General features: G+C 41.4%; 1 protein-coding gene across 3 annotated transcripts in view; it reads right to left on the bottom strand.

The window, feature by feature from the left end:
• si:dkey-28b4.8 (sarcoplasmic/endoplasmic reticulum calcium ATPase 2) overlaps positions 1 to 13,096 on the bottom strand; it is a 58,685-nt gene that overhangs the window by 21,004 nt on the left and 24,585 nt on the right. For all 3 annotated transcript variants that reach the window (XM_041982947.1, XM_041982945.1, XM_041982944.1), the window contains exons 11-13: positions 10,768 to 10,856; positions 10,520 to 10,622; positions 10,254 to 10,385 (exon numbers count right to left, since the gene is read on the bottom strand). In XM_041982947.1, the coding sequence (XP_041838881.1) occupies positions 10,254 to 10,385; positions 10,520 to 10,622; positions 10,768 to 10,856 (324 nt within the window). The remainder of the gene's footprint in view (positions 1 to 10,253; positions 10,386 to 10,519; positions 10,623 to 10,767; positions 10,857 to 13,096) is intronic.

Raw genomic sequence — 13,096 nt, 5'->3', positions numbered from 1 at the left:
AATATCTAATAAGTTGGTCTTTCAGAAACTTTCAGAATTCAAGGATAAAGATGGCAGATACAACATGGTGACTGGCAGACTTGAGGGACTTGAAGTTACATTTATCAATGTGTACGCACCTTCAGGTTCAAAGTGGTATTTCTATAAACATATGTTTGATATGATGATAACTAAAGCGCAAGGTATAGTAATTTGTGGTGGTGATTTTAATGTACGACTGAATCCGCCAGAAGATACTTCAATACAACTCACATTTAATAATAATATTGGAAAAAAGATAAGAAAAATGTTGAGGGAAATGGGAATAAGTGATGTTTGGCAAGAGCTAAACCCCCGTCAAAGGGACTACACGTTTTACTCTGCAGCCCATCGTTCTTATTCAAGAATTGATTATTTTTTTTATGTATAATAAAGATGTAGGACGAGTGAAGAAATGTCATATTGGAGTGATGGACCTCTCAGACCATTGTCCACTTCATATAAAAATAGATGTTAATAAAATAAAAGTTCCTCTGGAGACTAAACTCAAGCATACTTAAGGGTAAAGTCAAAGAAGAACTGAAAGAAGCTATTCAAACATACATGCAGGACAATGACAATGGTGAAGTCTCTCCTATAATACTATGGGACGCTTGTAAAGCCGTCTTGAGAGGCAAAATAATTGCAAAATCGTCTCTTTTAAAAAAATCTAGACAGGATAAATTGAATAATTTGGAACATAGGCTGGCTGAACTGGAAAAAACATAAAAACAATGCAGATTCAGAAACTCTACAGAGAATAAAACAAACTAGAGATGAAATAAATCAGGAACTCCAGACTTGTATACAGAAAAAACCATTATTCTTAAAACAGCGTTACTATGAAACAGGACCCAGGTCAACAAAACTTTTAGCTTACAGACTGGCAAAACAACGGGCAGAAAGAATTATATACAAATTAGAGAACCAACAACCAAAAAAGTTACTTATGAAGATAAAGAAATAATGAAAAGTTTTGAGAAATATTACCAAAAGTTATATGCGTTGAAAGAACAAGAAGGAGCTGAACAAGCTAATGTACTATTAAATCAATTATCGTTACCGATAATATCGAATGAACGAAATGAAACCCTGACAAAAAATATATCAGCCGAGAAACTAGAAAAAGCAGTGAAAAGATTAAAACTTAACAAATCACCAGGAGCCGATGGATTTACCGCTGAATGGTATAAAACCTACTTAAAAGAACTTTCCCCTATTCTTTTAAGATCGTTTAACTGGGTTCTGAATGGGGGTCAGACCCCGCCCTTCTGGAAGGAAACAATAATTACTGTAATACCAAAGGAGGGGAAAAACAAACTAGACTGCTCAAATTATCGTCCAATTAGTTTACTAAATCAGGACTACAAGATTTTTACCTCTATATTAGCCAGAAGATTGGAACATATTCTCCCGGACATAATAAATTTAGACCAGACAGGATTCCTTAAGGAGAGGCGGACTAGGGACAACATTAGGCGAACACTACACGTTATCAACCATATTAACAGGAATGGCAAACAAGCAGTAATATTAGGTCTAGTTGCACAAAAGGCATTTGACACCGTAGACTGGTCCTTTTTATATAAAGTTCTATCCCACTTTAATTTTTCAAATAAATTTCTGAAGATAATTCAAGAACTATATAACAATCCCACTGGTAAAATTAGAATTAATGGGGGACTATCGGGAATAATAAAAATAGAACAAGGTTGTAGGAAAGGATGTTCTATATCACCACTATTATTTGCCATGTTTATTGAACCTCTGGCACAATGGATTAGGCAAAATACTGAAATACATGGCATTGAGGTTAATCATAAGGAACAAAAGTTAGCCTTATTTGCGGATGACATTTTAATTTATTTAGCTAAACCCCAGGAATCCTTTCCAGAATTATATAAAACTTTAATAGAATATGGCAAATTCTCAGGTTATAAATTGAACTCACATAAATCGCAGGTGCTAACATTTAAATACTCACCCAATAATATTATCAAAGAAAACTTTAAAATAAATTGGGAAATGGAGTCACTAGTATACTTGGGAGTGATTATTCCTAAAGACATGAATAATATAGTCTCTGCTAATTATGACCGTTTAATGGCCAGAATAAAGACTGACTTAGCCAGATGGAGCCTAGTGCCCTACTTGGGACTTATGCAAAGAATAGAAGCTATAAAAATGATAGTGTTACCAAAATTACTATATTTATTTCAGACAATACCAGCAGAACCTGCCAATACTATGTTTCAAGAAATTGATAAATTGTTATCTAGATTTATTTGGTAAGGCAAACGGCCATGGGTTAGATTTAAGACTTTACAGTTAACTAAAAATAAAGGGGGCCTCTCACTCCCTAACATGAGGAACTACTACAGGGCAGCACAAATAACTCCACTAGTGGAAATATGTAATCCATCCTATTACAGCAAAATGGAAAGAAATTGAATATATGATGAACAGTATCCCAGTTCAAGCGGCAATTGGCAATATAGACCTAATAAAAAACTGCAAAGGACTTAATCTGTTCTCGGAAAAGGCATTGAAGACCTGGTCAAAACTAGTTAAAGGAAATAAAGAGTCCTGTATGTTGATTAGATGGATAGCATGTGACCAAGATTTTGCTCCAAATAGATCTGACAATATTTTTAAGATATGGACAGAAAAGGGCTTGGTAAAATATAATGATTTCTATCATAGAGGCAGTCTGAGGAGTTTTCAAGAAATAAGACGGATTTACGGTATTGATAACAAAGACTTTTTTCGTTTCTTACAAATCCGACAGTATTTAAATAAAACAAAGAAAGACGACCCAGTCAGGCCATTCTCTGTTATCATAAATATCTTTCTCAAGTCATACCAGTCAAATTCGAACAATAAATTAGTATCAAAATTATACTACGAATTACAAAACATGGATGGTGAAGACACACTTTATATCAAGGGCAAATGGGAGAAGGAGGGTAACCTTAAGATTCACGTTGACGATTGGTCAAATATTCAAAGTAATTGTTGGAAATGTACATCTTCACTGACATGGAGGGAATTTGCATGGAAGAATGTTGTGCACTTTTTCAAAACACCGGCCCAGAGGGGTTCGAATGCAGATAAATCGTGCTGGAGGTCTTGTGGGTCGAAGCAGGGTCGAAAATCACTATCATGTCTTCTGGAGCTGTCCTAAATTGTCTTCCTATTTGGGCAAAATGAAGCAAAGTCTCAATTGTGTTGTTGGGGCTAATATTCCTTTGAATTTTGAAACTAGGTTCATGGGTAAACAGCCGGAATGTGTGAAAGGGTTTTGTAAAATATAAATGTTTAATATTATGCTAATTGCCAGGAAAAAAGCAATCACTCGGAAATGGATGAATGACAGGGTACCTACACTGGAGGACTGGATAAATGTGATTCAGGATATTTTTCAAATGGAAGAGCTTACAATTGCATTGAGATTGAAACAGGACAAATTTGAGGAAAGCTGGAAATTGTGGTTGAATTTTATGGACACTAGATCTAAAACCCATAATGACAATGAAGTGACACCCACTGTTCCCTAGCTACTCTGTACTGTTGGTACATTCTGCTTTAATGTATTTCTGTTTTTCTTTTCAGTTCTTTTTATTTTCTACAAAAAAAAAAATAAAAAAAAGAATACAGGGTGATGGATGTTGGATGAGTACATGAAGATGTAATCTCTTTGGATTGATATTGCCAAAACGAAAAACAATTTGTGAAAACTTGTTTTGTATTTTATGAGTGAAGCATATATTTTCTTCATGTTGTTTCCTAATAAAAAAAATTTGAAAAAAAAAAAAAAAACTAGGATGTATGAGTTAAAATAAGTTGCTGAAAACTGCAAGGGTTTGGTTGGAGGTTTCCTCTTCGGTCTACTTTTTTTCTCTTCCTGTAAGCAGCCTGATAACTTCCACCATCCAACCATCACATCTCTGCTTTTCCTTCCACACGTCACTGTGTTTAAATTTCTCTCCTCATTCAGCTGCATTTGTTCAGGCAGCAGGTGGTATAGCATGTAGCACTGACAGGACAAAGATCATCGCCTACCAGGGACAGGGACGTTTGTACCCACCAGCGTAACTGTGGGGGGTTGCTGGTTGATCCTTTATAATACAGTATCTTTAGAAACTATTTTAGAAACTCCAGTTTATCTGTGGTCAAGCTGTGGCAGCTTTCTTTCCTCCATTTCTTACCTTCAACTTGAAACTTAAAGGAAAATGTTTTGACAGGAATGACCCACTGACCACTGTCAGGTCACATTGTGTAACTGGAGAAATGATTTAAACATTAACCACTGGACTTCCGGTTGGCAACGGAATGGATTAGACGTGTGGCGAGCGTGCTCCGGTGAACTTAAACGTTTTCTTATCATCAAGCACTCAGAGCTTTGAATTTTACGTTCGCCGTCTGCCTGGGATAACTTGTTACTCTACTTAATCCGGAGAAGTGAACTCTAACATTTCTAAAATGCCTAAGGGCCACAAAACTGCCGAGTAAGGAGATGCTAGCGCTATCCTAACACTGGACACCATTTCCGCCTTACTCGACAAACAGCACGAAGCGCTGGCAGCTGAATTTAAGGCGTCATTCAGCGTGCTAGACTCCAAACTGGACCAAACCTGACTGTCTGTGGAAGACCACGACCAACGCATTTCCTCCCCTGAACTTGCCTCAGACGACCTAAGCCAGCGGGTCCTGGACCTTGAGAATTCCTGCTCTTTGCTCCGGGACGAGAACGCTAAGCTAAAGGCTAAAGTTACCGATTTGGAGAGCCAAAGCAGACGCCAAAACATACGCATTCTTGGGTTGGCTGAGGCCACTGAAAGCGGCCGTCCGACTGAGTTTTTTTTCACAGTTGCTCCACGAGGTAATTGGTGAGGATATTTTGCCATCCAAGCCTGAGGTTGACAGAGCCCACCGCTCACTAGTCCCTAAGCCGGGTCTGGGACAACGCCAGTCATCCTCCGCCTCCATCGGTTTCGGACGAAGGAGCTGCTCATCAGAGAAGCACGACGCAAAGGGAAATTTGACTACTATGGACAACAGATTTGCATCGTGGAAGACTACAGCGCTGAGATAATGAACCAACAAGTGCAGTACAGAGACGTGATGGCGGAGCTTTACAAGCGAGGGTTGAAGCCAGCTCTGCTGTATCCGGCTCGAATCCACGTAACACTTCCCAGCGGCACGAAGAAGTGGATCAACACCGTGGAGGAAGCGCAGAAGTACACAGATGAACATCCTCCATCTCTCACCCCTACCTGAAAGATGGGTTGGTCGACCCAATCTGGGTCCATGATACCCCTGCAGGACTGACTTGACCTCCCTGAACACCAACGCTACATGTGGTGATATCCTTTGTTTAATGGCATAAACGCGTTAGCCTATACATGGGGAAGCTTCTCACCAGCTGTCTGTAAAGTGTTTTTTTTATTTTTATTTTTTTATTATTATTTCATTATTATTTTATTTTATTTTTATTTATTTATTTTTTATTTATTTATTGTAGCCAATGTGTTGCCCACTGTATGTTCTGTCCATTTTAGTCTGGCCTGCTCAGAAATCTTTTCTATGATTGGAACACGCTTTAATTCTGTCATCAACACTATCTATTTCTCTTTTCTCTCTGACATTGTCCCTTTATATATACATATATATGGTCTATTAAGTTTAACTGCAATCTGCAACTCTGTCTTAAGTTATGATGTTACCTATATTTGGGTTCACTTCCCGAGATTTTTATTTTTATTGCTATTTTTGTTCACTATTATTACTACTCTATTATTAGTAGTATTTTTGTCTTTTTCCCTTTTTCTTGTCTGCTTACCTACTTTTTACCTTCTCTTCAGGACACACTCACGTGTCCCCCTCTCTGAGGCTTCAATGACTTGGATAGTTTTGTTGTAACTTGGAAGACGGGTTGTTGAAGAATGTTGAGTTTACAGAGCTTGCTGCTAATTTTTCTAGCAGCTGTCTTGTTTTGGGAGGGTGGGTTGGGGGAAGTTGTCACTGCCTATAATGTTTTAATCTCTACCATCTTGGGAGAAAGTGCTGGTCACTTTGCTCATGTGCTTCACCCACTAGGTCACCGCGACCAACTTTTCATCTACTTATCTAAGCATGCAGTATGGTAAATCATCTTAAGATTGTGAGCTGGAATGTGAAAGGATTAAATCATCCTGTCAAAAGAAGAAAAGTTTTCTCGCACCTGAAACACCTTAAAAATAAGATAGCTTTTTTACAAGAAACCCATGTTCATGGCTCGGATTCCAGTCGTCTGTTACGTTGGCCAGGGCAGTGTTTCCACTCATCCTTTCAGGCCAAGGCCCGAGGGGTCTCAATATTTATTAGCCGAGATGTCCCATTCGAACCACATAACGTGACCTCAGACCAATATGGACGATATGTTTTGGTTAACGTATACGCCCCTAACGTGGACTATGTAGATTTTTTTTAAACGATTGTTCTCATTACTACCAGATTTAAGCACATACCACCTTATTCTGGGGGGTGACCTCAACTGTTGGCTGGACCCAACTTTGGACCTGCCTTATTAATGACTTTCTTTCTGATTTTGGTGTTAGCGATGTCTGGCGTTTCTTGCACCCGTATGACAGGGAGTGCTCTTTCTTCTCGCACGTCCATCACACATATTCCAGAATTGACTATTTCTTTGTAGATGACAGATTTCTTTCTTTTGTTCCCTCCTGTGACTATCAGCCCATTGTTATCTCTGATCATGCGCCTGTCGTGTTATCCATGTCCCTCCCCGGCCATCTTCCGGAGTGCCGGCAGTGGCGCTTTAATTCAACTTTATTATCCGATGCTGAATTTGTTAAGTTTATGGAGACAGAAATAGCCTTTTTTATTGAAACTAATACCGATCCGGACATCTCCTCTCTCACGCTGTGGGATACGCTTAAAGCTTACTTACGAGGAAAAATCATTGCTTACAGTGCTCGAATGAAACATGGCTCTAACAGGAAACGAGATGAGCTGGTTCACCGGATTGGAGAAATAGACAGGCTGTATGCTCAGAACAAATCTCCAGATTTGTATAAGAAGCGGGTAGAATTAAAAACCAAATTCAATCTGCTTACCTCCTACTGTGTCAAACAGCTGCTCTTACGAAACAAAACTACATTCTATACACATGGTGACAAATCAGACAAGCTTCTAGCCAATCAGCTTAAAGGTTTGAAGGCAAAACAGGCAATTTCAAAAGTACACTTGGAAGATGGCCAGCTAACTACTGACCCCCTTGAAATTAATGTAGCTTTTAGAGAGTTTAACATTTGATTGTATACTTCAGATCTCTGTGCAAATTCCTGTGCAGTTCAAAACTTTTTTGACAACCTTGACATCCCCTTGCTTTCACTTGACCTTAGGAAAAAACTAGAAGAGCCCATATCCCAGTCAGAGATAGCTATAGCCATAATCTCAATGCAGTCAAACAAGTGCCCAGGCCCAGATGGATTCCCGACAGAATTCTTTAAAAAATTTTCTCTATCACTTTCACCGCTTTTATGCTCTGTCTTTTCCCAGTCCTGCAAATTGGGCCATCTTCCGCAGTCCTTTTCTGAGGCATGTATCACCCTTATTGCAAAGAAAGACAAAGACCCAGCCAACTGTGCTTTCTACAGACCGATCTCCCTTCTAAACACTGACGCTAAGGTCCTAGCAAAAGTCCTAGCTCACAGACTGGACAACATTCTTCCTACTATCATATCCAAAGATCAAACTGGATTTGTCTAAGGTAGACACTCATACTTTAATATTAGACGGCTCTTTAATGTTCTCTTTTCCGCCCGTGAAGACAGGCCAGAATGTGTGGTTTCCACTGATGCTGAGCAGGCATTCGACCGGGTCGAATGGCCCTACTTATTCGCTGTGCTGGATAAATTTGGTTTCGGACCCGCCTTTACTTTATGGATCAGACTGTTTTACTCCCAGCCTACTGCGATGATTCGTACGAACTCACAATTGTCAAAGCCCTTCAATCTACATCGCGGTACCCGTCAAGGGTGCCCTTTGAGCCCTATGCTTTTCCATTTGGCTATAAAACCTTTAGCTATTGCGCTTCGCTCTTGTAGCAACCTATCTGGTATTTGGAGAGGAGGTGCTGAGCACAGGTTCTCCCTCTACGCAGACGACCTTCTGCTTTACGTCTCTAATCCGACTGAATCTCTTCCCTCTGCTCTGACGCTACTCAGTCATTTCAGCACTTTTTCAGGCTATAAACTGAACATCAGTAAGAGTGAGCTTTTTCCCATCAACAACAAAGCGCGGGCTTTAGACTTAACTAACCTGAATTTCAAAGTCACATTAGATAAGTTTTCTTACCTTGGGGTCACGGTTACCAGAAAATTTGTTCAAGGAAAACTTTTCTGTACTATTGAACCAGGTTAAACAATTGATGTCACAATGGTCACCCTTATCAATGTCCCTTGTGGGACTGGTGAATTCTGTCAAAATGGTCATTTTTATATCTCTTTCAAACATTGCCACTTTTTGTCTCCCGCTCCTTCTTTCAACAGCTGGACTCAGCTATATCCTCCTATTTATGGCAGGGCAAGCGTTTAAATAAAATCTGTCTCCAGAAATCTAAACTTAATGGGGGGCATGCATTATCAAATTTCTGTTACTATTACTGGGCAGCCCATCTGAGGTGTCTTGCGCACTGGTCCTTTTATTATGAACGGCCTGATTGTCCTGACTGGGTTGCGTTGGAGCTTTGTCCACATGATAACTTTTCCCCTCTGGCCTCCGCTGGTTCTGGGTTACCTCTTTCTTCTGTCTCCTTATTTAGTAACCCTGTGGTCAAACATTCCTTAAAGATCTGGGGCCAATTTAGGAAACAGTTCGGCCTTGGTAGTTTTTCCATTTGGAGCCCTAAAAATCACCTTTTCAAACCTTCTATCATAGATCCGGGCTTTCAGCGGTGGCACCGGGAGGGTGCCACACGCTTCCAACATCTGCTGATCGATGGTACCATAGGCTCATTTGCTCAGCTAAAAGAGAAGTTCAACCTTTCTGATTCAGACTTCTTTCGGTATCTTCAGATTCAACATTTTCTCAATTCTCAATTGCCAAAAAATTCAGTTACTACAGAGACCACCACAGTGGACAAAATCCTGTCCCTAAACCCATCCAGTAAAGGCCTTATTTCTAAACTATACAACATTATGCCAGTCCTTCAGTGGACAGATTCAAGAAGGCCTGGGAGGACGACCTGGGCCTCACCATAACTGATGATGTCTGGGACTCTGCTCTTAGATTGGTTGACTCCTCTTCCCTTTGCGCTCGCCACCGGTTAATCCAGTTCAAAGTTGTCCACCAGGCTCACATCTCCAAGGTCAAGCTGTCCTCTATGTACCCTGAAATTAGTCCACTATGCTCCAGATGTAACGTTGTGGAGGCCACTCTCAGCCACATGTTCTGGTCTTGCCCACGGTTGAGTAACTATTGGGGAGATGTCTTCAGTACACTATCTAAAGTCTTTACCACTAGATTGGAACCAAACCCAGTTGTTGCCCTTTTTGGGGTTCTGGAGGGTCAAACCCATCTGAGTACTGTCAAAAAACGTTCTATAGCCTTTGCCCTATTTCTGGCACGTCGTGCCATCTTACTTAGATGGAAAGACGCCTCCCCTCCATCTCACTCACAATGGCTGCAAGATGTTATGTCCTGTCTAAAACTTGAAAAGATAAGATTTTCACTTAAACAATCCCTTGACACTTTCGAAAAAGCATGGGGTCCTTTTCTGCGTATATTTCCGGCTCTAAAATGATGTACAATTGTAGCAACTTGGCTGCATGCTACATAATACAATAGGTGTGGTGGAGCGAACACAGCACTCTGGCAGTGGCAAGAGGTGGGTGGGTTTTTTCAGGGCTTTATAATTTTGTTTTTGTTGTGTATTTCATTTTCACATATTTTGTTGCATTTTGAGTTTTGCCTTATCATCGCTGTCAATTCATTGGCTCTCTGGAAGCTCTGTTCTGTTGTGCAGTGATTTATTTGTACTTTGTTGATAACTTGAACTGTTGGCTTTTTGTGGCCCTAGTCCATATTCCTGTCACTGTATTGTTTACATACTTGTTTTACACCCAAATCGTAGACTTTCTGGGAGCCTACAATTTGCTGTTAGGATGTTTCTATTATTATGTGAAAATCAATAAAAAACACTTTGATTGAAAAAAAAAACATTAACCACTTACACTACAGCAGGCTGTGGCTCTCTCTGCAGGACTCAGACCTCTCAGGTCGGTATCAAACACGTTCATTTTCTCCACCAGACAGCAGAGGGCAGTCTCCGTTGCCTCCCCGACCTTCTCATACACACCCTTGGCCTGATCACACAGAAACCAGAGGACAGCAATGATGACTTGTTCCTCACCAGTTTGGAAGTGAATCTGATTTCAGGACCATATATGGAATCAGTGCTGCTATGAGCTGCTGCCTTAGCCCTGTTTGCATTTCTTACCTCGCTGTAGTCCAGTGATGAATCATTGCATAATGCACAGATGGAGGCCATCTCCACCAGGCCCTCATACTGGCTGCACTTGACCAGCAAGCCATCCTTGTAGCTGGGAAGACAAGGACAGAGGAAAATGGAGGACAAATAGAAGGGAAAATAGAACAAACAGATCAGTTATCTTTATAGATTTGTTTGTTTTTTTACACACAGACAAACATCCATCGCTGTGACGGTAAAAGGTTAAAGACACTCACACTTCCCCTTCAGGTGCATACGTAGATCCAGTCACTGTGAACTCATTCAGGCTGCAGCGCTCTCCTGACATGCTATCTACCACAAACATCTAAACATTAGAGGAGCTGGTTAGTTCAGTCATGACAGAAGAAGCTTGTGATGTTACCTCTGTTACTGAGCCGTACTGATCATGTAATTCAGTCCTTACTGAGACGTCTGCAGGTTTTATGTGTGGTACTGTTAATCTGATTCCAACATGTCTGAAAAAGAGTCGGAGAGGACTCAACACAGGAATCAATGACAGGACTGTTTAAATCCCACAAGAAAAGGATGAGCTGGGGTGTAGGTGGTTGAGCTACCAGCACAGGTAGGAAGGCTCCATCGGCTTTAACTGTGACCGCCTGCAGCTGGACTTTGATGTCTGAACTGATTTCCTCCTGAACTGCAAGAATACCAAAAAATAAAACCCTAAATCCAAAAAGGTTGGTACACGGTGTAAAATATAAGCAGAACATAATGATTTCCAAATCTCATCAAGCCATATTTTATTCCCAGTAGCAGATAACAACACATCAGATGATGAAACAGGGACATTTCACCATGAGATGAAAATATTAGCTGATAGTGGATCTGATGCAGCAACACATCTGGAACAGGAGCAACAAAAGGCTGGAAAAGTACCTGGTACAAACCAGAAACACCTGAAGGGAGCATTGGACAACTAACCCGGTTACCTGGCAACAGGTCAGTAACATGGCTGGGTATAAAAGGAGCATTTCAGAGAGGCAGAGTCTCTCAGATGGAAAGATGGACAGAGCGTCACCAATCTGAGAAGTAAAACTGGATCAATTTCAGAAAAAAGGCTCCTCAGCCTTTGAAGATCTCTGTGTACTGGGGACAAGTCTGGATGCTGGTGATCTTTGGGCCATCAGGCAAGAGTGGGACAACATTCCTCTCCTGAAACTCCAGCAGCTGGTCTCCTCACTTCCCAGACGTTTCCAGACAGGTTAGAAGAAGAGATGCTACACCATGCTGAACACCACCCTGGAACTACTTTTTACACCATGCTGAACATCACCCTGGAGCTACTTTTTACATCGTGCTGAACATCACCCTGGAGCTACTCTTTACACCGTGCTGTACATCACCTGGAACTACTTTTTACACCGTGCTGTACATCACCTGGAACTACTTTTTACACCGTGCCTAACATCACCCTGGAACTACTCTTTACACCGTGCCGAACATCACCCTGGAACTACTTTTTACACCATGCTGAACATCACCCTGGAACTACTTTTTACAAGGTGCTGAACATCACCTGGAACTACTTTTTACACCGTACCTAACGTCACCCTGGAAATACTTTATACACCATGCCTAACATCAACCTGGAACTACTTTTTACACCGTGCTGAACATCACCTGGAACTACTTTATACACCGTGCCTAACATCACCCTGGAACTACTCTTTACACCGTGCTGAACATCACCTGGAACTACTTTTTACACCGTGCCGAACATCACCCTGGAACTACCTTTTACACCGTGCCAAACATCACCCTGGAACTACTTTTTACACGGTGCTGAACATCACCCTGGAACTACTTTTTACACCCTGCCGAACGTCACCCTGAAACTACTTTTTACACCGTGCCAAACAACACCCTGGAACTACTTTTTACACCGTGCCGAACATCACCCGGAAACTACTTTATACACCGTGCCTAACATCAACCTGGAACTACTTTTTACATCGTGCTGAACATCACCCTGGAACTGCTTTATACACGTGCTGAACATCACCTGGAACTACTTCTTACACCATACTAAACATCACCTGGAACTACTTTTTACACTGTGCCTAACATCACCCTGGAACTACTTTTTACACCATGCCGAACATCATCCCGGAACTACTTTTTACACCGTGCCTAACATCACCCTGGAACTACTTTTTACACCATGTCGAACATCACCCTGGAACTACTTTGTTCCAGGGTGTTGGTGTGCATGCCCTGGTGTCTGGTTGACACCCTGGGACCCAGGCTATGGCCCGGGGGCAGGGGGGGGGGTGTAGGGGTTTGAAGGAGGGCTGAGTGGGATTCGGGGGATTATAGGGGGAGGTGCTGGGGTGTGAGACAGGGATGCTTGTATGTTGTGTGTGTGTCTATACTTTGGATGTTTGTGTGAATGGGGGGGTATGTTTGTGTGCGTGCGTATGCATGTGTTAGGATGAGTGGGGGAGTGTCTGGGGAGTGAGAGTGGGAGGGTTGGATGCTGTGCGAGTGTTTATATTTTTTGGGTGGGGCTGAGAGGGCATATGTGAGTTATGATGAGTGGGAGTG

The sequence above is a fragment of the Melanotaenia boesemani genome, chromosome 4, assembly GCF_017639745.1.
Source record: "Melanotaenia boesemani isolate fMelBoe1 chromosome 4, fMelBoe1.pri, whole genome shotgun sequence".
In the NCBI taxonomy this organism is placed as follows: domain Eukaryota; kingdom Metazoa; phylum Chordata; class Actinopteri; order Atheriniformes; family Melanotaeniidae; genus Melanotaenia; species Melanotaenia boesemani.
Note: the sequence above shows the minus strand (reverse complement) of the source record. Positions and strands in the feature narration are given on the sequence as shown.